At 43.4% G+C, this 23214-nt stretch overlaps 1 protein-coding gene across 2 annotated transcripts in view; it reads left to right on the forward strand.

The window, feature by feature from the left end:
* Positions 1-23214, forward strand: part of LOC128643701 (lysosomal acid glucosylceramidase) — a 160068-nt gene that overhangs the window by 66197 nt on the left and 70657 nt on the right. For both annotated transcript variants that reach the window (XM_053696530.1, XM_053696529.1), the window contains exons 4-6: positions 7097-7243; positions 13852-13985; positions 14079-14251. In XM_053696530.1, the coding sequence (XP_053552505.1) occupies positions 7097-7243; positions 13852-13985; positions 14079-14251 (454 nt within the window). The remainder of the gene's footprint in view (positions 1-7096; positions 7244-13851; positions 13986-14078; positions 14252-23214) is intronic.

The raw sequence follows: 23214 nt of genomic DNA on the forward strand, positions 1-23214 counted from the left end.
TTCCTTCTTTATGCCCAAATCCTTCTTCAAAGAAGGAACGTCTACTGCACAACCTGGATGTAGTCCGTGCTCTAAAATTTTACTTACAGGCAACTAAGGAATTTCGACAAACGTCTTCTCTGTTTGTCATTTACTCTGGGCAGAGGAGAGGTCAAAAAGCTTCCGCTACCTCTCTTTCTTTTTGGCTTCGTAGCATAATTCGTTTAGCTTATGAGACTGCTGGACAGCAGCCTCCTGAAAGAATTACAGCTCATTCTACTAGAGCTGTGGCTTCCACTTGGGCCTTCAAGAATGAGGCCTCTGTTGAACAGATTTGCAAGGCTGCAACTTGGTCTTCGCTTCATACTTTTTCCAAATTTTACAAATTTGACACTTTTGCTTCATCGGAGGCTATTTTTGGGAGAAAGGTTCTTCAGGCAGTGGTTCCTTCTGTATAAAGAGCCTGCCTATCCCTCCCGTCATCCGTGTACTTTTGCTTTGGTATTGGTATCCCAGAAGTAATGATGACCCGTGGACTGATCACACTTAACAGAAGAAAACATAATTTATGCTTACCTGATAAATTCCTTTCTTCTGTAGTGTGATCAGTCCACGGCCCGCCCTGTTTTTAAGGCAGGTAAATATTTTTTAATTTATACTCCAGTCACCACTTCACCCTTGGCTTTTCCTTTCTCGTTGGTCCTTGGTCGAATGACTGGGAGTGACGTAGAGGGGAGGAGCTATATGCAGCTCTGCTGGGTGAATCCTCTTGCACTTCCTGTTGGGGAGGAGTAATATCCCAGAAGTAATGATGACCCGTGGACTGATCACACTACAGAAGAAAGGAATTTATCAGGTAAGCATAAATTATGTTTTTCTTCTATCCACAGGTCCATGTGAGGGATGACGCCTTTCATACCTTGTGAGCTGCCCTGTTGCCGGGCAGATTGTTATGGAGGTTAGTGCTATCGTTCATTTCTGTATGGAACAGAAAGATTGGCACTTATGGGGTCAATTGGGATGTTTTTCCTGCTTGTGTGCAGTTTTTTGTTTCTGTTTGGCAGTTTTCTTGGGGCACTGTTTTGAGGATATAATTTTTTTTTTTTTTATTATGTTGGCTCATGAGGACCGGAGGGTTCTGTTTCTTTAACTCAGTTTTCTCTCCCGACGGATGTTTGCTGTGTATGCAGACTTGTATCATGCCAACCGGGAGGTTGTGTATACGCCCACAATGGGCGGGGCTTGTTTGGCGCGTCTTTGTATTGCGCGCCTTTCCTTGTAGTGCCTCTCTGTTCCGGAAGTGTGAGGTTGTCGGCTCTGGCACTAGCGTGTGTATCAGGTGGCTGAGAGGCTGAGTCCGGATTTTCTGCTAGATTTTCCTCGGACTTCAGGAGGGCAGGTGAGCACCTCAGCAGGGCTTGCTGAGGTGTAGAGGTGCTTGTCAGGGGGCTCAGAGATAATTTTTTAAGTTATATTTGTTTTATTGCCTTTTATTTGTTAACGTTACACATTTAAAGAGACGGTAACGTTTTTATTTTTGGGACATTTTTTTCTTTTCAGTTTTTTGGAATAAAGTTATTTTTGTTTTATTTTATTCATTGTGGGGAAAGATGGACTAAGAGAACCTGCAAGCTGTTACTTGTTTATGTTTAGATGCAAATTATTCCATTGTGTTCCTCATGTATTGACAGAACAATGCATTATAGGGATAGGCTTTTTGATTCTGAGCCATCATTATCTAAGGCGGATGTTGTTCAGGGGTCTCCTGTTCAAGCTATACCGCATCTTTCTTCCCAATCCTTATCCTCTTCTCATGCAGTGCCCTGCGTTTCGTCTCAGGTTGGTTTTTCTTTGCAGGATATGACTACTCACATATCATCTGCAGTATCGGAGGCTTTTTCTGTGTTGCAGGGGAAGCGCAAAAGGAAGTATAAGGTTTCTGACTTTGTTGCAGTTATGTCAAATGTTTCTTCTGAGGTCTGAGGAGGAAGATACTTCTGTAGCGTCTGAGGGTGAAATTTCAGATTCTAATAGTGTAATTCCTTCTGCTGATTCTGAGGTTGTTTCTTTCAGATTTAAGCTTGAGCACCTCCGTTTGTTACTCAGGGAGGTTTTGGTTACTTTGGATGATTCTGACTCGATGGTCATAGTTACTCCCAAGAAGTCTAGTAAACTTAATACATTTTTTGCTGTTCCTTCTGTGGCGGAAGTTTTTCCTGTTCCAGATCGTGTTTCAGAGATTATTTCTCGGGAATGGGAGAAGCCTGTAATTCCTTTTTCCCCTTCTCCAATTTTTAGGAAGATGTTTCCTATTGCGGATTCTATTAAGGAATCTTGGCAAACGGTTCCCCAGGTAGAGGGAGCAATTTCTATCTTGGCTAAAAGAACCACTATTCCTATTGAGGATGGTTGCTCTTTTAAGGATCACATGGATAGGAAGTTATAAGCTTTGCGTAGGATGTATGTTCACCAGGGGTTTCAATGGCAGCCTGCTGTGTGTATTGTTACTGTTACCAGCAAGGCAGCTTGTTGGTTTGATGCGTTGTCTGAATCTATTCAGCAGGATACTCCTCTTGAGGAGATTCAGGATAGAATCAAGGCGTTGAAGTTGGCCAATTCCTTTATTGCTAATGCTTCTTTACAGGTCATCAAGTTGGGAGCAAAGATTTCTGGCTTTGTTGTTCTGGCGCAGGGCTTTATGGTTGAACTCTTGGTCTGCAAACGTGTCCTCTAAATCTAAGCTTTTGTCTATTCCTTACAAGGGTAAGACCTTGTTTGGACCAGGTTTGGCTGAGATTATTTCCGATATTACGGGAGGGAAGGGCCATTCTCTCCCTCAAGATAAGAGAAATAAACAGAAGGGTCGTCAGAGTCATTTTCGTTCCTTTCATAACTACTCTGGTAAGTCCTCCTCCTCCTCCTCCAAGCAGGATCAGTCTAAGCCCTCTTGGAAGTCCAATTAGTCTTGGAGTTAGGGAAATCAATCTAAGAAGTCTGTTGCTGATTCAAAGTCAGCATGAAGGGTCTGCACCCGATCCGGGGGTGGATCTTGTGGGGGGCAGACTTTCTTTGTTCGTTCAAGCTTGGGTTTGGGATGTTCTGGATCCCTGGGTGGTAGACATTGTGTCCCAGGGATACAAGCTAGAGTTCAAGACTTTTCCTCCCAGGGGTAGGTTTCTTCTCTCCAGGTTATCTGTAGACCAGATAAAGAGAGAGGCGTTCTTACGCTGTGTGCAGGATCTTTCCGACATGGGAGTGATTGTTCCTGTTCTGGTTCAGGAGCAGGGCCGGGGGTTATATTCCAATCTGTTCATCGTTCCCAAAAAGGAGGGAACTTTCAGACCTATTCTAGATCTCAAGAGCGTAAACAAGTTCCTCAGAGTTCCGTCTTTCAAGATGGAAACCATTCTTTCCATTCTTCCTTTGGTTCAAGAGGGTCAGTTTGTGACAACAGTGGACCTGAAGGATGCATATCTGCATATTCCCTTTCACAGGGACCATCACAAGTTTCTGAGATTTGCCTTCCTAGACAGGCGATTTCAGTTTGTGGCCCTTCCATTCGGTATTGCCACAGCTCCCAGGGTCTTTTCAAATGTTCTGGGAGCATTGCTGGCGGTGCAGGGGGTTGCAGTGGCTCCGTATCTGGACGACATTCTAGTTCAGGCGCCATCTTTTTAACAAACAAGCTCCCACACAGAGTTGTTGTCTATTCTGCTCTCCCACGGTTGGAAGGTGAATTTAGGAAAAAGTTCTTGATTCCGGCTACAAGGGTGGTATTCTTGGGGACCATTATAGATTCTCTATAAATGAAGATTTTTCTGACAGAAGCAAGAAAGTCAAAGATGTTCAATTTGTGTCTTGCCCTTCAGTCCTCTCCTCGGCCGTCGGTGGCCCAGTGTATGGAGGTTATTGATCTGATGGTTTCAATTATGGACATCATTCCGTTTGCTCGGTTCCATCTCAGGACTCTGCAGTTATGCATGCTCAGACAATGGAATGGGGATTATGCTGATCTGTCTCCAAGTATTGTTCTAGATCAGGCTGCAAGAGGTTTCTCTTCTGTGGTGGTTGTCTCAGGATCTTCTTTCCCAGGGAACCTGTTTTCTCAGGCCTACCTGGGGGATCGTGACCACGGACACCAGTCTGCTGGGTTGGGGAGCGGTCTGGGGTTCGCTGAAGACTCTGGGTCTATGGACTCGTGAGGAATCGGTTCTTCCCATAAATATTCTAGAGCTGAGGGTGATCGTCAATGCTTTTCTGGCCTGGCCTGGCCTCAGTTAGCTCAACCCAGTTTATCAGGTTTCAGTCGGACAACATTACGTCAGTAGCTTACATCAATCATCAGGGAGGAACTCGGAGTTCCCTGGCCATGACAGAGGTAGCCAAGATTATGCAGTGGGCGGAGGCTCACAACTGCTCTCTATCTGCGATCCACATTCCAGGGGTGGAAAATTGGGAAGCGGATTTTCTGAGCAGACAGATTTTTCATCCGGGGGAGTGGGAACTTCATCCAGAGGTGTGTTCCAGTTTGATTCTCAAATGGGGTCAACCAGAGTTGGATCTTATGGCATCTCGTCACATTGCCAAGCTTCCGAAGTACGGAACGAGGTCAAGGGATCCTCATGCTGTACTGATAGATGCGCTAGCAGTTCCTTGGAAGTTCAGTCTGGCATACGTGTTTCCTCCGTTTGCTCTTCTTCCTCGGGTAATTGCTTGGATCAGACAAGAGAGGGCGTTGGTGATTCTCATTGCACTGGCGTGGGCTCACAGAATCTGGTATGCAGATCTGGTGGAGATTTCATTCTCTCCAACTTGGAGTCTTCCGTTTTGGAAGGCACTTCTACTTCAGGGGCCCTTCCTTCATCCAAATCTCATTTCTCTGAAGCGGACTACTTGGAGATTGAACGCTTGATTTTATCCAAGCATGGTTTTTCTGAGTCGGTTATTGAGACTATGATTCAGGCGCGTAAGCCTGTGAGTAGAAAGATTTATTATAAGATATGGCGTAAATATCTGTATTGGTGTGAATCTAGGGGCTACTCTTGGAGTAGAGTTAGGATTCCTAGGATTTTGTCTTTTCTCCAGAAGGGTCTGGAGAAGGGGTTATCTGCTAGAACCCTGAAGGCTCAAATTTCAGCTTTATCTATTTTGTTGCACAAGCGCCTGGCGGATGTGCCAGATGTTCAGTCTTTTTGTCAGGCCCTGGTTAGAATCTGGCTAGAATCTGGCCTAGGTTTAAGTTTTTGACTCCTCCTTGGAGTCTTAATTTTGTTCTTAGAGTTCTTCAACAGGCTCGGTTTGGGCCTATGCTTTCTTTGGATATTAAGTTGTTATCCTGGAAGGTTTTGTTTTTGGTTGCTATCTCTTCGGCTCAGAGTTTCGGAGCTTTCAGCATTGCAGTGTGAATCTCCTTTCCTTATTTTTCATTCTGATAAGGTAGTTCTGCGTACTGCCCTAGGTTTCCTTCCCAAGGTTGTTTCGGATAAGAATATTAATCAAGAAATTGTTGTTCCTTCTTTGTGTCCTAATCCTTCTTCTCATATGGAACGTTTTGTTGCACAACCTGGATGTGGTTCCTGCATTGAAATTTTATTTGCAGACGACAAAGGATTTTCGCCAGTCTTCTTCTTTATTTATTGTTTTTTCTGGGAAGCGTAAGGGTCAGAAAGCTACGGCTACTTCGCTTTGTTGTTGGTTGAGGAGTTTTATTCGCTTGGCATATGAGACTGCTGGACAGCAGCCTCCTGAGAAAATTACGGCTCATTCCACGAGGGCTGTTTCATCTTATTGGGCCTTCAAAAATGGAGCTTCTGTAGATTAGATTTGCAAGGCTGCCACTTGGTCATCTTTGCACACTTTTTCTAAATTTTACAAATTTTATACTTTTGCTTCAGCTGAGGCTTCTTTTGGGAGAAAGGTTCTTCAAGCAGTGATGCCTTCTGTTTAGGTTTACTGTCTTGTCCCTCCCTTATCATCCGTGTCCTCTGGCTTGGGTATTAGTTCCCAACAGTAATTATGATGATCCGTGGTCTCACCATGTCATTAGAAAGAAAACATAATTTATGCTTACCTGATAAATTTCTTTCTCTCTTGACAAGGTAAGTCCACGGACCCCCCTGTACTTTTCAGACAGTTTATTTTTTCATAAACCTCTGCACCTTATATTACTTCCTTTCTCCTTTCCTTTGGTCGAATGACTGGGGATTGTAGGTAGGGGAGTGGTATTTAACAGCTTTGCTTTGGTGCTCTTTGCCGCCTCCTGCTGGTCAGGAGTGATACAGTAATTATGATGATTTGTGGACTCACTGTGTCAAGAAAGAAATACATTTATCAGGTAAGCATAAATTATGTTTTTTTACGTTTACTGTCCCTTTTAATAGTGTTGATTTTTTTTTTTTCTTTTTTTTTTTTTCTTCAGTCTTTTAATTTTCTTATTCCATGTTATATTATCAACATCTGCAGTATATATTTACATGTAATTTGACGTAATATTACTACAATATTTAGTACATTAACAAATATATATGTTTTTGCAGATGTATAAACAAAGTGACTTGTTAAAGAAAGTCGGTCAAATTGTCGGCTTGTTTAAGGCAAAAAAACAAGATTGCTGAACTGTAGGTGTATCATGTAGTTCTGTAAAGAATATTAAGAAAAAAAACTGTTGCTGAGAGAACTGTTCAGTAACTATTAGTTGAAGAGGGCCCGTTAGCCATTAACCCTGCTCCGAAATCATCCCCACAATCCATTTTTTCTTAATATTCTCTACAGAACTATGTGATACGCCTACAATTTCAGCAATCCTGTACTGCAACATGTTTTTTGCTTTTAACAGGCTGACAATTTGAACGATTTTCGTTAATGACAAGTCACTTTGTTTACCCATCTGTAAAAAAAAAAATACCTTTTGTTAATTTACAGAATAAAAGAATAAACATTAAATTAATATAAAAATTAGGATTTTTGACCAAGGGGTATAATAATTTGGCAAGGTACTGTAGAGATACAGTCTTGACATATCATGTGACCTATCAAGAAGCTGCCCCCTTGTGTGCCAGCTATCTTTTTACTGGTATGCCCATCAGTGTTGCTGCTGACATGTTGGCTGCTTTTTTAGGTCTTGTGTTCACACTGAATGATAAGAAGAAGTTTCAGACGATCAAGGGGTTTGGTGGTGCTGTGACAGACTCTGCTTCATTAAATATTCTGTCCTTGTCTCCTGGAAGCCAGAACAACCTCCTGAATGCTTATTTCTCAGAGGAAGGTAACACAATAACAAGAGTATTTAGGGTATTATCCTGTTAAACTCAAAATGTGAAAATGTTTAATCATAGTGAAAACTGTAGTGTGCTTTAATTGTTTCTTTCTCCTACATTGGTGTATCCGGTCCACGGCTTCATCCTTACTTGTGGGATATTCTCAATCCCTACAGGAAGTGGCAAAGAGAGCACACAGCAGAGCTGTCCATATAGCTCCCCTCAGGCTCCGCCCCCCCCAGTCATTCTCTTTGCCGCTCTAAACAAGTAGCATCTCCACAGGAGGGTAAAGAGTTTGTGGTGTTAGATTTGTAGTTTTTATTTCTTCTATCAAGAGTTTGTTATTTTAAAATAGTGCCGGCTTGTACTATTTACTCTGAAGCAGAAAGTGATGAAGATTTCTGCTGAGAGGAATATGATTTTAGCACCAGTAACTAAAATCTATTGCTGTTCCCACGCAGGACTGTTGAATACCGGAGAACTTCAGTTGGGGGGAACAGTTTGCAGGCTTAACTGCTTAAGGTATGATCAGTCATTTTTCTAACAAGACCAAGTAATGCTAGAAGACTGTCAGAAATCCCCTCAGGGATAGGTAAGCCATTTTTCTCAGAGTATAAAATGATGGCTTAAATTAAGGGCTCAAAGCTGGTTGACACTATTGTGGGCTTAATCGATTGCTTTATTAGCATGATTCAGTATGTTTTGGGTGTTTTTGAGACTTTAAAACACTTGTGGGGTTTATTTTGGCGCCTGGCACTTATTTAGACACCTAACCTAGTCAAAAAGGTCCCACCACTCTGAAATCAAGAGGGAGGGGGACTCCCTTTCGCGCCTCAGTTGCGCAGTTGTTTTTGCTACACAGGTCATGCAGCTTCACGTGGGGAGTCCAGTGACTTCAGAAAGGACTTCAAAGAGGCTTATTTCTTACTCAAATAATCCCTAAGGAAGGTAAAAGCCACAGTAGAGGCTGTGGCATGGTACTGTAATGTTTTTAACCGGTTAATTGCTGTTCTTAGCTCCGGTTTGGGCATTAAGGGGTTAATTTATCTGAAAATTTGTGTGCAATCTTTTCAAAGCATTAAGACAATGTGGTGAAAATTTCATTAAAATCGGATGTTTATTTGATGGCTATTTGATCTTTTAGTAATAATGTGTGCACTTTTATTATTTAAAGACACAGTAACGTTTTTTTTCAAAAATTATTTTTATGCATTGTAGTGCTGTCTAAGTCTGTCAAACATGTCTGACCCTTCAGATAGCCTTTGTTCTGTATGTTTAAAGGCCAAGGCGGTGCCCCCATTAGATTTATGTGTGAAATGTGCTATAGCGTCCAAACAGTTTAAGGACCGTACAGTCATGCTTAGTGATGTAGCCCAAGATGATTCTTTAGCTGAAGGTAGTGGGGATAGTTCGCTATCCTCTCCTCCTGTGTCAACATCAGCTATGCCCGCTCAAGCGATGCCCAGTACATCTAGCGCACCAATTCCTATTACTTTGCAACAATTAGCAGCAGTAATGGATAATTCTCTCGCAGCATTTTTATCCAAACTGCCAGCTTTTCCAAGAAAGCGCGATAGCTCAGTTTTAAATACAGAAAATGAGCAAGCAGACGCAGCTGATAATTTATCTGTAGTACCCTCACATCAATCTGACTTGGCGGTGAGGGAGGGCCTGTCTGAGGGAGAAATGTCTGATACGGGAAAGGTTTCTCAGCAGGCAGAGCCTGATGCCATAGCATTTAAATTTAATCTAGAACACCTCCGCGCTCTACTTAAGGAGGTCCTAGCTACACTTTATGATTGTGACCCTTTAGTGGTCCCAGAAAAATTGTGTAAAATGGACAAATTCTTAGAGGTCCCAGTACACACTGATGCGTTTCCAATACCTAAGAGGGTGGCGGATATCGTGACTAGGGAGTGGGAGAAACCAGGTGTACCTTTTGTTCCCCCCCCTATATTTAAGAAAATGTTCCCCATTGTTGACCCAAGGAGGGACGCGTGGCAGACGGTCCCTAAGGTAGAGGGGGCAGTTTCAACGCTAGCTAAGCGCACGACTATACCAATAGAAGACAGTTGCGCCTTCAAAGATCCTATGGATAAAAAATTAGAAGGTTTACTTAAGAAAATTTTTGTTCAACAAGGTTTTCTTCTTCAACCAATTTCTTGCATTATTCCTGTAACCACTGCAGCGGCTTTTTGGTTTGAGGAACTAGAAAACTCGCTCCAGAAGGAGACTTTTTATGATGAGGTCATGGACAGAATTCACGTCCTGAAGTTGGCTAATTCTTTCATTACAGATGCCGCTTTTCAGGTAGCTAAATTAGCGGTGAAAAATTCTGGTTTTGCAATCGTGGCGCGCAGAGCGCTTTGGCTAAAATCTTGGTCGGCGGATGTGTCGTCCAAAACAAAATTGCTTGATATTCCTTTCAAGGGTAAGACCCTATTCGGGCCAGAGTTGAAAGAAATTATTTCAGATATCACTGGGGGAAAGGGCCATGCCCTTCCAGAAGATAGACCTTTCAAGGCTAAAAATAAGTCTAATTTTCGTTCCTTTCGCAATTTCAGGAACGGACCTGCTTCTACCTCTACAGCCACTAGGCAAGAGGGTAACGCATCCCAGCCCAAACCAGCATGGAAACCATTGCAAGGCTGGAACAAGGGTAAACAGGCCAAGAAGCCTGCTGCTGCTCCCAAGACAGCATGAAAGGATAGCCCCCGATCCGGGACCGGATCTAGTAGGGGGCAGACTTTCTCTCTTTGCTCAGGCTTGGGCAAGAGATGTTCCAGACCCCTGGGCGTTAGAAATTGTCTCTCAGGGGTATCTTCTGGAATTCAAGGACCTTCCTCCAAGGGGAAGGTTCCACATGTCTCGCTTATCTTTAGACCAGATAAAGAGACAGGCATTCTTACGTTGCGTAGAAGACCTTCTAAAAATGGGAGTAATACACGCAGTTCCAACAGCAGAATAAGGACTGGGTTTTTACTCAAACCTGTTTGTAGTTCCCAAAAAGGAAGGAACTTTCAGGCCAATCCTGGACTTAAAAATTCTAAACAAATTGCTCAGAGTTTCATCATTCAAAATGGAAACCATTCGGACAATTTTACCAATGATTCAGGAGGGTCAATATATGACTACCGTGGACTTAAAAGATGCGTACCTGCATATTCCTATCCACAAAGATCACCATCAGTTCCTGAGGTTCGCCTTTCTGGACAAGCATTACCAATTCGTAGCCCTTCCATTCGGATTGGCCACTGCTCCCAGAATTTTCACAAAGGTGCTAGGGTCCCTTCTAGCGGTGATAAGACCAAGGGGCATTGCAGTAGCACCTTACCTAGACGACATCTTAATACAAGCGTTGTCCTTTCACAAAGCAAAGGCTCATACGGACATGGTTCTAGCCTTTCTAAGGTCTCACGGGTGGAAGGTGAACATAGAAAAGAGTTCTCTGTCCCTGTTCACAAGGGTTCCCTTCCTGGGAACAGTAATAGACTCGTAAGAAATGAAGATCTTTCTGACGGAGGTCAGAAAGTTAAAGATTTTTAACACTTGTCGAGTTCTTCATGCTATTCCTCAACCCTCCGTAGCTCAGTGCATGGAGGTAATAGGACTAATGGTTGCGGCAATGGACGTGGTTCCTTTTGCTCTAATTCATTTAAGACCACTGCAATTGTGCATGCTCAGACAGTGGAATGGGGATTATGCAGATTTGTCTCCCCAGATACAAATGGACCAGAAAACCAGAGACTCACTCCTCTGGTGGTTGTCTCAGGATCACCTGTCTCAGGGAATGAGTTTCCGAAGACCAGAGTGGATCATTGTCACGACCGACGCCAGCCTCTCTTAGGCTGGGGTGCGGTCTGGGACTCCCTGAAAGCTCAGGGTCTATGGTCTCGGGAAGAATCTCTTCTCCGGATAAAGATTTTGGAATTGAGAGCGATATTCAATGCGCTCCAGGCCTGGCCTCAACTAGCGGAGGCCAAATTCATCAGATTTCAGTCGGACAACATGACGACTGTAGCCTACATAAATCATCAGGGAGGAACAAAGAGTTCCCTGGCGATGAGGGAGGTATCCAAGATCATCAAATGGGCAGAGGATCACTCCTGCCATCTATCAGCAATTCACATCCCAGGAGTGGACAACTGGGAAGCGGATTATCTGAGTCGTCAGACTTTCCATCCGGAGGAGTGGGAACTTCACCCGGAGGTTTTTGCTCAGTTAACTCAACTATGGGGCCTTCCAGATCTGGATCTGATGGCGTCTCGTCAGAACTCAAAAGTTCCACGCTACGGGTCCAGGTCCAGGGATCCCAAGGCGACATTGGTAGATGCCTTAGTGGCGCCTTGGTCGTTCAATCTAGCTTATGTCTTTCCACTGTTTCCTCTTCTCCCCCGGCTAGTAGCCAGGATCAAACAGGAGAAGGCTTCGGTAATTCTGATAGCTCCTGCGTGGCCACGCAGGACTTGGTATGCAGACCTGGTGAATATGTCATCGGCTCCACCATGGAAGCTACCTTTGAGGCAGGACCTTCTAATCCAAGGTCCATTCAAACATCCAAACCTAGTTTCTCTGCAACTGACTGCTTGGAGATTGAACGCTTGATTCTAGCTAAGCGTGGGTTTTCGGAATCAGTTATAGATACTCTGATCCAGGCTAGAAAGCCTGTCACTAGGAAGATTTACCATAAGATATGGCGGAAATATCTTTGCTGGTGCGAATCCAAGGGTTACTCATGGAGTAAGATTAGGATTCCAAGGTTACTATCTTTTCTCCAAGAAGGATTGGAGAAAGGTTTGTCAGCTAGTTCTTTAAAAGGACAGATATCTGCTCTGTCTGTTTTGTTACACAAGCGTCTGGCAGCAGTGCCAGATGTTCAGGCGTTTGTACAGGCTTTAGTCCGAATCAAGCCTGTCTACAGACCTGTGGCTCCTCCATGGAGTCTAAATTTAGTTCTTTCAGTTCTTCAAGGGGTTCCGTTTGAACCTCTACATTCCATAGATATCAAGTTACTATCTTGGAAAGTTTTTTGTTTTTGGTAGCTATTTCTTCTGCTAGAAGAGTTTCTGAATTGTCTGCTTTGCAGTGTAATTCACCCTATCTGGTGTTCCATACAGATAATGTTGTTTTACGTACGAAACCTGGTTTTCTTCCAAAAGTGGTTTCCAATAAGAATATTAACCACGAAATAGTTGTTCCTTCTCTGTGTCCTAATCCAGCTTCTAACAAGGAACGCCTGTTACACAACCTTGATGTGGTTCGTGCTTTGAAGTTTTATCTAAAAGCAACTAAAGATTTCAGACAAACATCGTCCTTGTTTGTCGTCTATTCTGGCAAGAGGAGAGGTCAAAATGCAACTGCGACCTCTCTGTCTTTCTGGCTGAAAAGCATCATCCGATTGACTTATGAGACTGCTGGAAGGCAGCCTCCTGAACGAATTACAGCTCACTCTACTAGAGCTGTGGCTTCCACTTGGGCTTTCAAGAATGAGGCTTCTGTTGAACAGATATGTAAGGCAGCGACTTGGTCTTCACTGCATACATTTACCAAATTTTACAAATTCTATACTTTTGCTTCTTCGGAGGCTATTTTTGGGAGACAGGTTTTGCAAGCAGTGGTGCCTTCCGTTTAGGTTACCTGACTTGTTCCCTCCCTTCATCCGTGTCCTAAAGCTTTGGTATTGGTTCCCACAAGTAAGGATGAAGCCGTGGACTGGATACACCAATGTAGGAGAAAACAGAATTTATGTTTACCTGATAAATTTCTTTCTCCTACGGTGTATCCGGTCCACGGCCCACCCTGGCATTTTGGTCAGGTTTAAATTTATTTTTGTAAACTACAGTCACCACTGCACCCTATGGTTCTCCTTTTTCTCCTAACCGTTGGTCGAATGACTGGGGGGGTGGAGCCTGAGGGGAGCTATATGGACAGCTCTGCTGTGTGCTCTCTTTGCCACTTCCTGTAGGGATTGAGAATATCCCACAAGTAAGGATGAAGCCGTGGACCGGATACACCGTAGGAGAAAGAAATTTATCAGGTAAACATAAATTCTGTTTTTGTAATATACCTCTGCAAGTTGTGCTTCCCCAGGCCCTCCCCCATACAAGCAGGAGTGCTAATTTACCTATATGTTTAACACATTTTGGCAGTAAAATCCTGCTTGGGTGTGGCAAGCATTGTAACCCTTGAACTGAAAACCGCTAGGGAACTAATTGGGAGCAGCAGTCACATGACCTGCTCTATGTTTAGTTCAGGAGATACAAGGTATGCAGCTCCCAAGTGGGACTTCCATTGGAACATACCAAGTGGGTTTCCATTGCTGGTGTAATTGTGTAAACTGGTAGTAACAACAAGTATCCTCATTAGTCTATGGAGATGGTTTGTTACTACCAGTTTACACAGTTTATAACAGCACTAGAAATGAGGCCACAGTTAGCTATAGTCTGTAATGTAAAAATTGCTCTAGAATGTATCAGAATGTCTCCTTAATAACTTGTGTGGTCTAGCCCTTGGTATTTAGTTGAAATGAGCATTTATTTGCTGAGCGATATGTGTATGCTTTGAAGTCAGCTATTAAAAAGCTACATTTACTATTTCTTTGTTTTGCGCCCTGTAGGTATTGGGTACAATATTCTGCGTGTCCCCATAGCAAGTTGCGATTTCTCATCACGTATATACACCTATCTTGACACTCCAGAAGACTTTAAGTTGGAGACTTTCAGCCTGCAGTCTGAGGATACTCAGTTAAAGGTGAGTTAACTGCGTTGTGCCCCCCAGGGGGGTTAAATTATGAAAAAAGTGAATTGTCGATCTATGTATATCTATGTATGCTTTACTTTTTAGATCCCATTAATCCAAAAAGCAAAGGCTTTATCCAAAAGACCGATCTCCCTCTTTGCCAGTCCCTGGACAGCACCACCATGGATGAAGACAAATGGGGCGGTGACTGGAAAGGGAACCCTGAAAGGAAATGCAGGGGATAAATACCATAAAACCTGGGCCAGCTACTTCATAAGGTAAATGCTACCAAATATCTTCTGGTGTCTTAAAGTGAATAGAATATTTTTTGTAAATATATGTGTTGGATGTCAAAGTCTACCAGTACAGCTATAGAGGTTGTATTATCAGCCAGTCATCACAAATACCTAGGTTTTAGGTGAAATGTAATCAGCTTTTACTTAAAAAAATGTTATCCAAAAAATATTTCATCAGGGTTAATTGTTACTTCATATAGACAACAGCATTTTTATGTTTTGTGTTTCTTTAAAGCAAAGCAGATTTACGCCAGAAAAACACTTTACATGAGACTTATGGCACATACTTTTTGAACCTGGACTAAAATGTGCAGTGAAAGATTTCACATTCCAGAGTTGCACACTGTGTGCCTAAAATAATTCCAATTGCAGTAAACACCTACTTTTTATGTAGTCAGCTTATTCTAAGTGAAAAATGCAGCGTAGAAACCTATATAACAGGACTCTAATGATGGGGGGAGTAAAACACTGTTTCAATGACTTAGGGTAGTGTTTCTCAACCCCGGCCCTCAATTACCCCCAACAGGCCAGGTTCTCATTATAGCTGAAACAGTGCACAGGTGAAGTAATCAGCTAAGGAGTAACACCATGGTTACTAACTTGCTCTGATTATTTCACCTGTGCACTAATTCAGCTATAATGATAGCCTGGCCTGTTGTGGTTACTTGAGGACCGCTGTTGAGAAACAATGACTTAGGGGACACATTTTACAGAATGTTCTTTTCCATGAGAATGGTTTGGGCCTATGTTTTAAGATGTGCTCTGTTTGTTCAAATAAGTAAACATTGCAAAGAAAAAGAAAACAATTACCATAAATATATTCCATTGTTTTAAATTTGTTGATTTTTTGCTTGTAATCAAGCAGGGTTCCTTAGACTCCTGCACCCCTTCTATATCATGCAGCAGGAACGGTAAAAACGTTATTTTAAAATAAATATAGTTTCTGCCCACTGATGACATCACAATCTGTGCTGCATCTAGGCACTCTGCTGGATAGCATTGACAGTCTGTTGAATCCAACAAGTGAGTCTTTTGTGATTGGAAGCCATATGCAGCCCAACTTGTGATGTCATCAGTGGGCGGAGCTTGACAGCCATTTTAAAGGGGCCAGAAACAATATTCATTTTAAAATAATAATTTTACCGTTCCTGCTGCATGATATAGAAAGGGTGCAGGAGGCTGTTTGCAGCTTAATCTAAGGTAAGACTTTATGATGACTAAGGTGTAGACTGTCCCTTTAATGAATAGTGAATGTTTGACACCTGACATTCACTATCACAAACAGATGTTACATATCCCAACTTTGAAATGTGATGTTCAGTATTAAATAAACATAAAAGGTCAGTAAACACCTTGTAATTACAAGATATTTGTGCTGCTAAAGAATAACATATCGGCCAAGTATCTTTTAAAAAACAAATTTACATTCTTTTTACTGCAATAATTTTTCAACAACCAAACTCCACCCACCATTTGCCTTATTTGGAGGAGCCAATCTGTGCTTTAGTCCATAGACAACAAGGGTAGCCACTGTAATAAAGTTAGTAGTATAAAGTAAATTGTTTTCATCTAAATGGGAGGAGAGTCCACTGCTTCATTCATCACTTGTGGGAATTAAGAACCTAGCCACCAGGAGGAGGCAAAGACACCCCAGCCAAAGGCTTAAATACCTCCCCCACTTCCCTCATCCCCCAGTCATTCTTTGCCTTTCGTCACAGGAGGTTGGCAGAGAAGTGTCGGAAGATTCAGAGTAGTCTCTTATGGAGGGTAGTACTCTTCGCAATGGGACTGGAGTTTTAAGTAGTCCTGTCAGCCTCTCAATGAGAGCATGGGTGAAAGTTAGAGTCCGGGGATGAAGGGGAAGTTCTCCTGCGAAACCATCCTGACTCATATTAACAGCTCCTGAAGCAATCGGCGTTGACGAGTTTCGTTGTTGGCTTTTATTCTCTCAAGTCCATGTCAGGAGCGGCGCTACTAACCTGTCACACTTGAAGGGCCGTGTTCCTGTTCCACAGCGTTGATTCTGGTAAGATCGTTTCAATATATATATATATATATATATATATATATATAATAACGCAAGAAGACAGGGTCACAGTGTGACTCCTTTATCTGTATAGAATCTAGGGTAATACCCTCGGAAGGGGGTTATAGAACAGGGGGGATTTTAATAATCATAATGATGTTTATTGTGTTTGCTGCACTTGTGTGAGATGAGGCTCTGTCAGTGTGGAACAGTTAGAGCGAGATTGAGGCAGGCATTTTTGGCGCGTCTCTCGCTCAGTGCAAGGGCAGTCCTGCATGGCACTCAATGTGACCGGGTGTGGCGTCAGTAACTTCCTCTTTCTCAACCTGTGTTCGGAGGAGACGAAAGCTGTTTCTTTTAGTCCGGGTCATAGGAGGTGGTGAGTGCCCCGGCCATTGGGATATAAAGGTGCCATTTAATCAATAATCAAGTCCGTAATAAAGGCGCAAGCTATGGAGGACTCTATGTTGGAGGATACTTCTTTATCTAAACCTACTAACTGTATACTGCGAGGAGGCTCCGTCCACCGAGGAACCAGATTTCAAATTTAAGATGGAGCATTTGCTTTCTCTTGTTAAGTGTAGTCAGTCCACGGGTCATCCATTACTTATAGAATATATCTCTTCCTAACAGGAAGCTGCAAGAGGATCACCCAGCAGAGCTTGCTACACAGCTCCTCCCCTCACATGTCATATTCAGTCATTCTCTTGCAACCTAACTAGATAGGTCGCTGTGAGAGGTCTGTGGTGTTTTTTAACTTAGTTTATTTCTTCAATCAAAAGTTTGTTATTTTAAATGGCACCGGAGTGTGCTGTTTATTCTCAGGCAGCATTAGAAGAAGAATCTGCCTGCGTTTTCTATGATCTTAGCAGACGTAACTAAGACCCACTGGCTGTTCTCATCTGAGGAGTGAGGTAACTTCAGAGAAGGGGAATAGCATGCAGGGCCCCCCTGCAAATGAGGTATGTGCAGTAATTATTTTTCTGAGGAATGGAATTGACTGAGAAAATACTGCTGATACCAATGTAAAGTAAGTTCAGCCTTAAATGCAGTGATAGTGACTGGTATTAGGCTGATGAGTGTGTGTACACTGAATGTATTTTTCTAAGGAATGGAATTGACTCTGAAAATACTGTTAATATTGAAATAATGTATGAGCCTTAACTGCAGTAAAAGCGACTGGTAGCAGGCTTATTAACCTCTTAAGGACATATGACGGAAATTTTCCGTCATAAAACAATTGAACAAACTGGAAGCTGTGTCCTTAAAGGGTTAATAACAATTCATAACTTTTCAAATGTATGTTTAAAACGTTTACTGGCATGTTAATCGTTTTTTGTGAGGTACTTGGTGATAAAACTTATTGGGGCATGATTTTTACCACATGGCCATCTTTGTTTTCTGCATAGAAACAGTTATCTGAGCTTCCCCACTGTTGTAATATGAGTGGGAGGGGCCTATTTTAGCGCTTTTTTGCGCAGTAAAAATTCAGTCACAATCTGTCTACTTCATCCTCCATGATCCAGATCGTCTCTAGAGAGCTCAGGGGTCTTCAAAATTCATTTTGAGGGAGGTAATCAGTCACAGCAGACCTGTGACAGTGTGTTTTGACTGTGAGAAAAACGTTAATTATTAAATTGTTAATCCGTTTTTGGGTATTAAGGGGTTAATCATCCATTTGCTGGTGGGTGCAATCCTTTGCTAACTTAATACATTTACTGTGAAAAATTGGTTGCTATAACTATTTTGGTTCATTGTTATTTCAACTGTGACAGCTTTTTGTGCTTCTTAAAGGCACAGTAGCGTTTTTTATATTGCTTGTAAATTTATTTAGAAAAGTATTTCCAAGCTTGCTAGTCTCATTGCTAGTCTGTTTAAACATGTCTGACACAGATGAATCTCTTTGTTCACTATGTTTAAAGGCCAATGTGGAGCCCAATAGAAATTTATGTACTAATTGCATTGATGCTACTTTAAATAAAAGTCAATCTTTACATGTAAAGAAATTATCACCAGACAACGAGGGGGAAGTTATGCCGACTAACTCTCCTCACGTGTCAGTACCTTCGCCTCCCGCTCAGGAGGTGCGTGATTTTGTGGCGCCAAGTACATCAGGGAGGCCCTTACAAATCACTTTGCAAGACATGGCTACTGTTATGACAGAAGTATTATCTAAATTGCCAGAATTAAGAGGCAAGCGCGATAGCTCTGGGTTAAGGACAGAGCGCGCGGATGAGGTGAGAGCCATGTCAGATACTGCGTCACAGTTTGCAGAACGTGAAGACGGAGAGCTTCATTCTGTGGGTGACGTATCTGATCCAGGGAGACTGGATTCAGAGATTTCTAATTTTAAATTTAAGCTTGAGAACCTCCGCATATTGCTAGGGGAGGTATTAGCGGCTCTGAATGATTGTAACACAGTTGCAATTCCAGAAAAATTCCGGTGTGTACTGACGTGTTTCCTATACCTAAAAGGCTTACAGAGATTATTAGCAAGGAGTGGGATAGACCTGGTGTGCCCTTTTCCCCTCCTCCCATATTTAGGAAAATGTTTCCTATAGACGCCACCACACGAGACTTATGGCAGACGGTCCCTAAGGTGGAGGGAGCAGTTTCTACTTTAGCTAAGCGTACCACTATCCCGGTGGAGGATAGTTGTGCCTTTTCAGATCCAATGGATAAGAAATTAGAGGGTTACCTTAAGAAAATGTTTGTTCAACAAGGTTTTATCTTACAGCCCCTTGCATGCATTTCGCCTGTCACTGCTGCGGCGGCATTCTGGTTTGAGTCTCTGGAAGAGGCCATTCGCACAGCTCCATTGGATGAAATTATGAACAAGCTTAAAGCACTTAAGCTAGCTAATGCATTTGTTTCTGATGCCGTCGTACATTTAACCAAACTTACGGCTAAGAACTCCGGATTCGCCATCCAAGCGCGCAGAGCGCTATGGCTTAAATCCTGGTCAGCTGACGTGACTTCTAAATCTAAATTGCTTAATATTCCTTTCAAAGGGCAGACCTTATTCGGGCCCGGCTTGAAAGAAATTATAGCTGACATTACGGGAGGTAAGGGCCATGCTCTACCTCAGGACAGGGCCAAATCAAAGGCCAAACAGTCTAATTTTCGTGCCTTTCGTAACTTCAAGGCTGGAGCAGCATCAACTTCCTCCGCTCCAAAACAGGAAGGAGCTGTTGCTCGTTACAGGCAGGGCTGGAAAGTTAACCAGTCCAGGAACAAGGGCAAGCAGGCCAAGAAACCTGCTGCTGCCCCAAAGACAGCATGAAGAGAGGGCCCCCTATCCGGAAACGGATCTAGTGGGGGGCAGACTTTCTCTCTTCGCCCAGGCTTGGGCAAGAGATGTCCAGGATCCCTGGGCGTTGGAGATCATATCTCAGGGATATCTCCTGGACTTCAAAACTTCTCCTCCACGAGGGAGATTTCATCTTTCAAGGTTATCAGCAAACCAAATAAAGAAAGAGGCGTTTCTACGCTGTGTACAAGACCTTTTACTAATGGGGGTGATCCACCCAGTTCCGCGGCTTGCTAGTCTCATTGCTAGTCTGTTTAAACATGTCTGACACAGATGAATCTCTTTGTTCACTATGTTTAAAGGCCAATGTGGAGCCCAATAGAAATTTATGTACTAATTGCATTGATGCTACTTTAAATAAAAGTCAATCTTTACATGTAAAGAAATTATCACCAGACAACGAGGGGGAAGTTATGCCGACTAACTCTCCTCACGTGTCAGTACCTTCGCCTCCCGCTCAGGAGGTGCGTGATTTTGTGGCGCCAAGTACATCAGGGAGGCCCTTACAAATCACTTTGCAAGACATGGCTACTGTTATGACAGAAGTATTATCTAAATTGCCAGAATTAAGAGGCAAGCGCGATAGCTCTGGGTTAAGGACAGAGCGCGCGGATGAGGTGAGAGCCATGTCAGATACTGCGTCACAGTTTGCAGAACGTGAAGACGGAGAGCTTCATTCTGTGGGTGACGTATCTGATCCAGGGAGACTGGATTCAGAGATTTCTAATTTTAAATTTAAGCTTGAGAACCTCCGCATATTGCTAGGGGAGGTATTAGCGGCTCTGAATGATTGTAACACAGTTGCAATTCCAGAAAAATTCCGGTGTGTACTGACGTGTTTCCTATACCTAAAAGGCTTACAGAGATTATTAGCAAGGAGTGGGATAGACCTGGTGTGCCCTTTTCCCCTCCTCCCATATTTAGGAAAATGTTTCCTATAGACGCCACCACACGAGACTTATGGCAGACGGTCCCTAAGGTGGAGGGAGCAGTTTCTACTTTAGCTAAGCGTACCACTATCCCGGTGGAGGATAGTTGTGCCTTTTCAGATCCAATGGATAAGAAATTAGAGGGTTACCTTAAGAAAATGTTTGTTCAACAAGGTTTTATCTTACAGCCCCTTGCATGCATTTCGCCTGTCACTGCTGCGGCGGCATTCTGGTTTGAGTCTCTGGAAGAGGCCATTCACACAGCTCCATTGGATGAAATTATGAACAAGCTTAAAGCACTTAAGCTAGCTAATGCATTTGTTTCTGATGCCGTCGTACATTTAACCAAACTTACGGCTAAGAACTCCGGATTCGCCATCCAAGCGCGCAGAGCGCTATGGCTTAAATCCTGGTCAGCTGACGTGACTTCTAAATCTAAATTGCTTAATATTCCTTTCAAAGGGCAGACCTTATTCGGGCCCGGCTTGAAAGAAATTATAGCTGACATTACGGGAGGTAAGGGCCATGCTCTACCTCAGGACAGGGCCAAATCAAAGGCCAAACAGTCTAATTTTCGTGCCTTTCGTAACTTCAAGGCTGGAGCAGCATCAACTTCCTCCGCTCCAAAACAGGAAGGAGCTGTTGCTCGTTACAGGCAGGGCTGGAAAGTTAACCAGTCCAGGAACAAGGGCAAGCAGGCCAAGAAACCTGCTGCTGCCCCAAAGACAGCATGAAGAGAGGGCCCCCTATCCGGAAACGGATCTAGTGGGGGGCAGACTTTCTCTCTTCGCCCAGGCTTGGGCAAGAGATGTCCAGGATCCCTGGGCGTTGGAGATCATATCTCAGGGATATCTCCTGGACTTCAAAACTTCTCCTCCACGAGGGAGATTTCATCTTTCAAGGTTATCAGCAAACCAAATAAAGAAAGAGGCGTTTCTACGCTGTGTACAAGACCTTTTACTAATGGGGGTGATCCACCCAGTTCCGCGGACGGAACACGGGCAGGGATTCTATTCAAATCTATTTGTGGTTCCCAAGAAAGAGGGAACCTTCAGACCAATCTTGGACTTAAAAATCCTAAACAAATTTCTAAGAGTTCCATCATTCAAAATGGAAACTATTCGAACCATCCTTCCCATGATCCAAGAGGGTCAGTACATGACCACAGTGGATTTAAAGGATGCCTACCTTCACATACCGATTCACAAGGATCATTATCGGTACCTAAGATTTGCTTTCCTAGACAGGCATTACCAGTTTGTAGCTCTTCCCTTCGGATTAGCTACGGCTCCAAGAATCTTTACAAAAGTTCTGGGCTCACTTCTGGTGGTACTAAGACCGCGAGGCATAGCAGTGACTCCGTACCTAGACGACATTCGGATACAAGCGTCAAGTTTTCAAACTGCCAAGTCTCATACAGAGATAGTTCTGGCATTTCTGAGGTCGCATGGGTGGAAGGTGAACGTGGAAAAGAGTTCTCTATTACCACTTACAAGAGTTCCCTTTCTAGGGACTCTTATAGATTCTGTAGAGATGAAAATTTACCTGACAGAGGCCAGGTTATCAAAACTTCTAAATGCTTGCCGTGTCCTTCATTCCATTCCACACCCGTCAGTAGCTCAGTGCATGGAAGTAATCGGCTTAATGGTAGCGGCAATGGACATAGTACCATTTGCGCGCCTGCATCTCAGACCGCTGCAATTGTGCATGCTAAGTCAGTGGAACGGGGATTACTCAGATTTGTCCCCCCTACTAAGTCTGGATCAAGAGACCAGAGATTCTCTTCTATGGTGGCTCTCTCGGCCACATCTGTCCAAGGGGATGACCTTTCGCAGGCCAGATTGGACGATTGTAACAACAGACGCCAGTCTTCTAGGCTGGGGCGCAGTCTGGAACTCCCTGAAAGCTCAGGGATTATGGACTCAGGAGGAGAAACTCCTCCCAATAAATATTCTGGAATTAAGAGCAATATTCAATGCTCTCCTAGCTTGGCCTCAGTTAGCAACTCTGAGGTTCATCAGATTTCAGTCGGACAACATCACGACTGTGGCTTACATCAACCATCAAGGGGGAACCAGAAGTTCCCTAGCGATGTTGGAAGTCTCAAAGATAATTCGCTGGGCAGAGTCTCACTCTTGCCACCTGTCAGCGATTTACATCCCAGGCATAGAGAACTCACCAGACTTTTCATCCGGGGGAGTGGGAACTTCATCCGGAGGTCTTTGCTCAACTGATTCTTCGTTGGGGCAAACCAGATCTGGATCTCATGGCATCTCGCCAGAACGCCAAGCTTCCTTGTTACGGATCCTGGTCCAGGGACCCGGGAGTGGTGCTGATAGATGCTCTGACAGCCCCTTGGGTCTTCAACATGGCTTATGTGTTTCCACCATTCCCGATGCTTCCTCGTTTGATTGCCAAGATCAAACAGGAGAGAGCTTTGGTGATTCTGATAGCGCCTGCGTGGCCACGCAGGACCTGGTATGCAGACCTAGTGGACATGTCGTCCTGTCCACCGTGGTCTCTACCTCTGATACAGGACCTTCTAATTCAGGGTCCTTTCAAACATCCAAATCTAATGTCTCTGAGGCTTACTGCATGGAGATTGAACGCTTGATTCTATCAAAGCGTGGCTTCTCGGAGTCGGTTATTGATACCTTAATACAGGCTAGGAAGCCTGTTA

The sequence above is a fragment of the Bombina bombina genome, unplaced genomic scaffold, assembly GCF_027579735.1.
Source record: "Bombina bombina isolate aBomBom1 unplaced genomic scaffold, aBomBom1.pri scaffold_578, whole genome shotgun sequence".
NCBI classification, from domain to species: domain Eukaryota; kingdom Metazoa; phylum Chordata; class Amphibia; order Anura; family Bombinatoridae; genus Bombina; species Bombina bombina.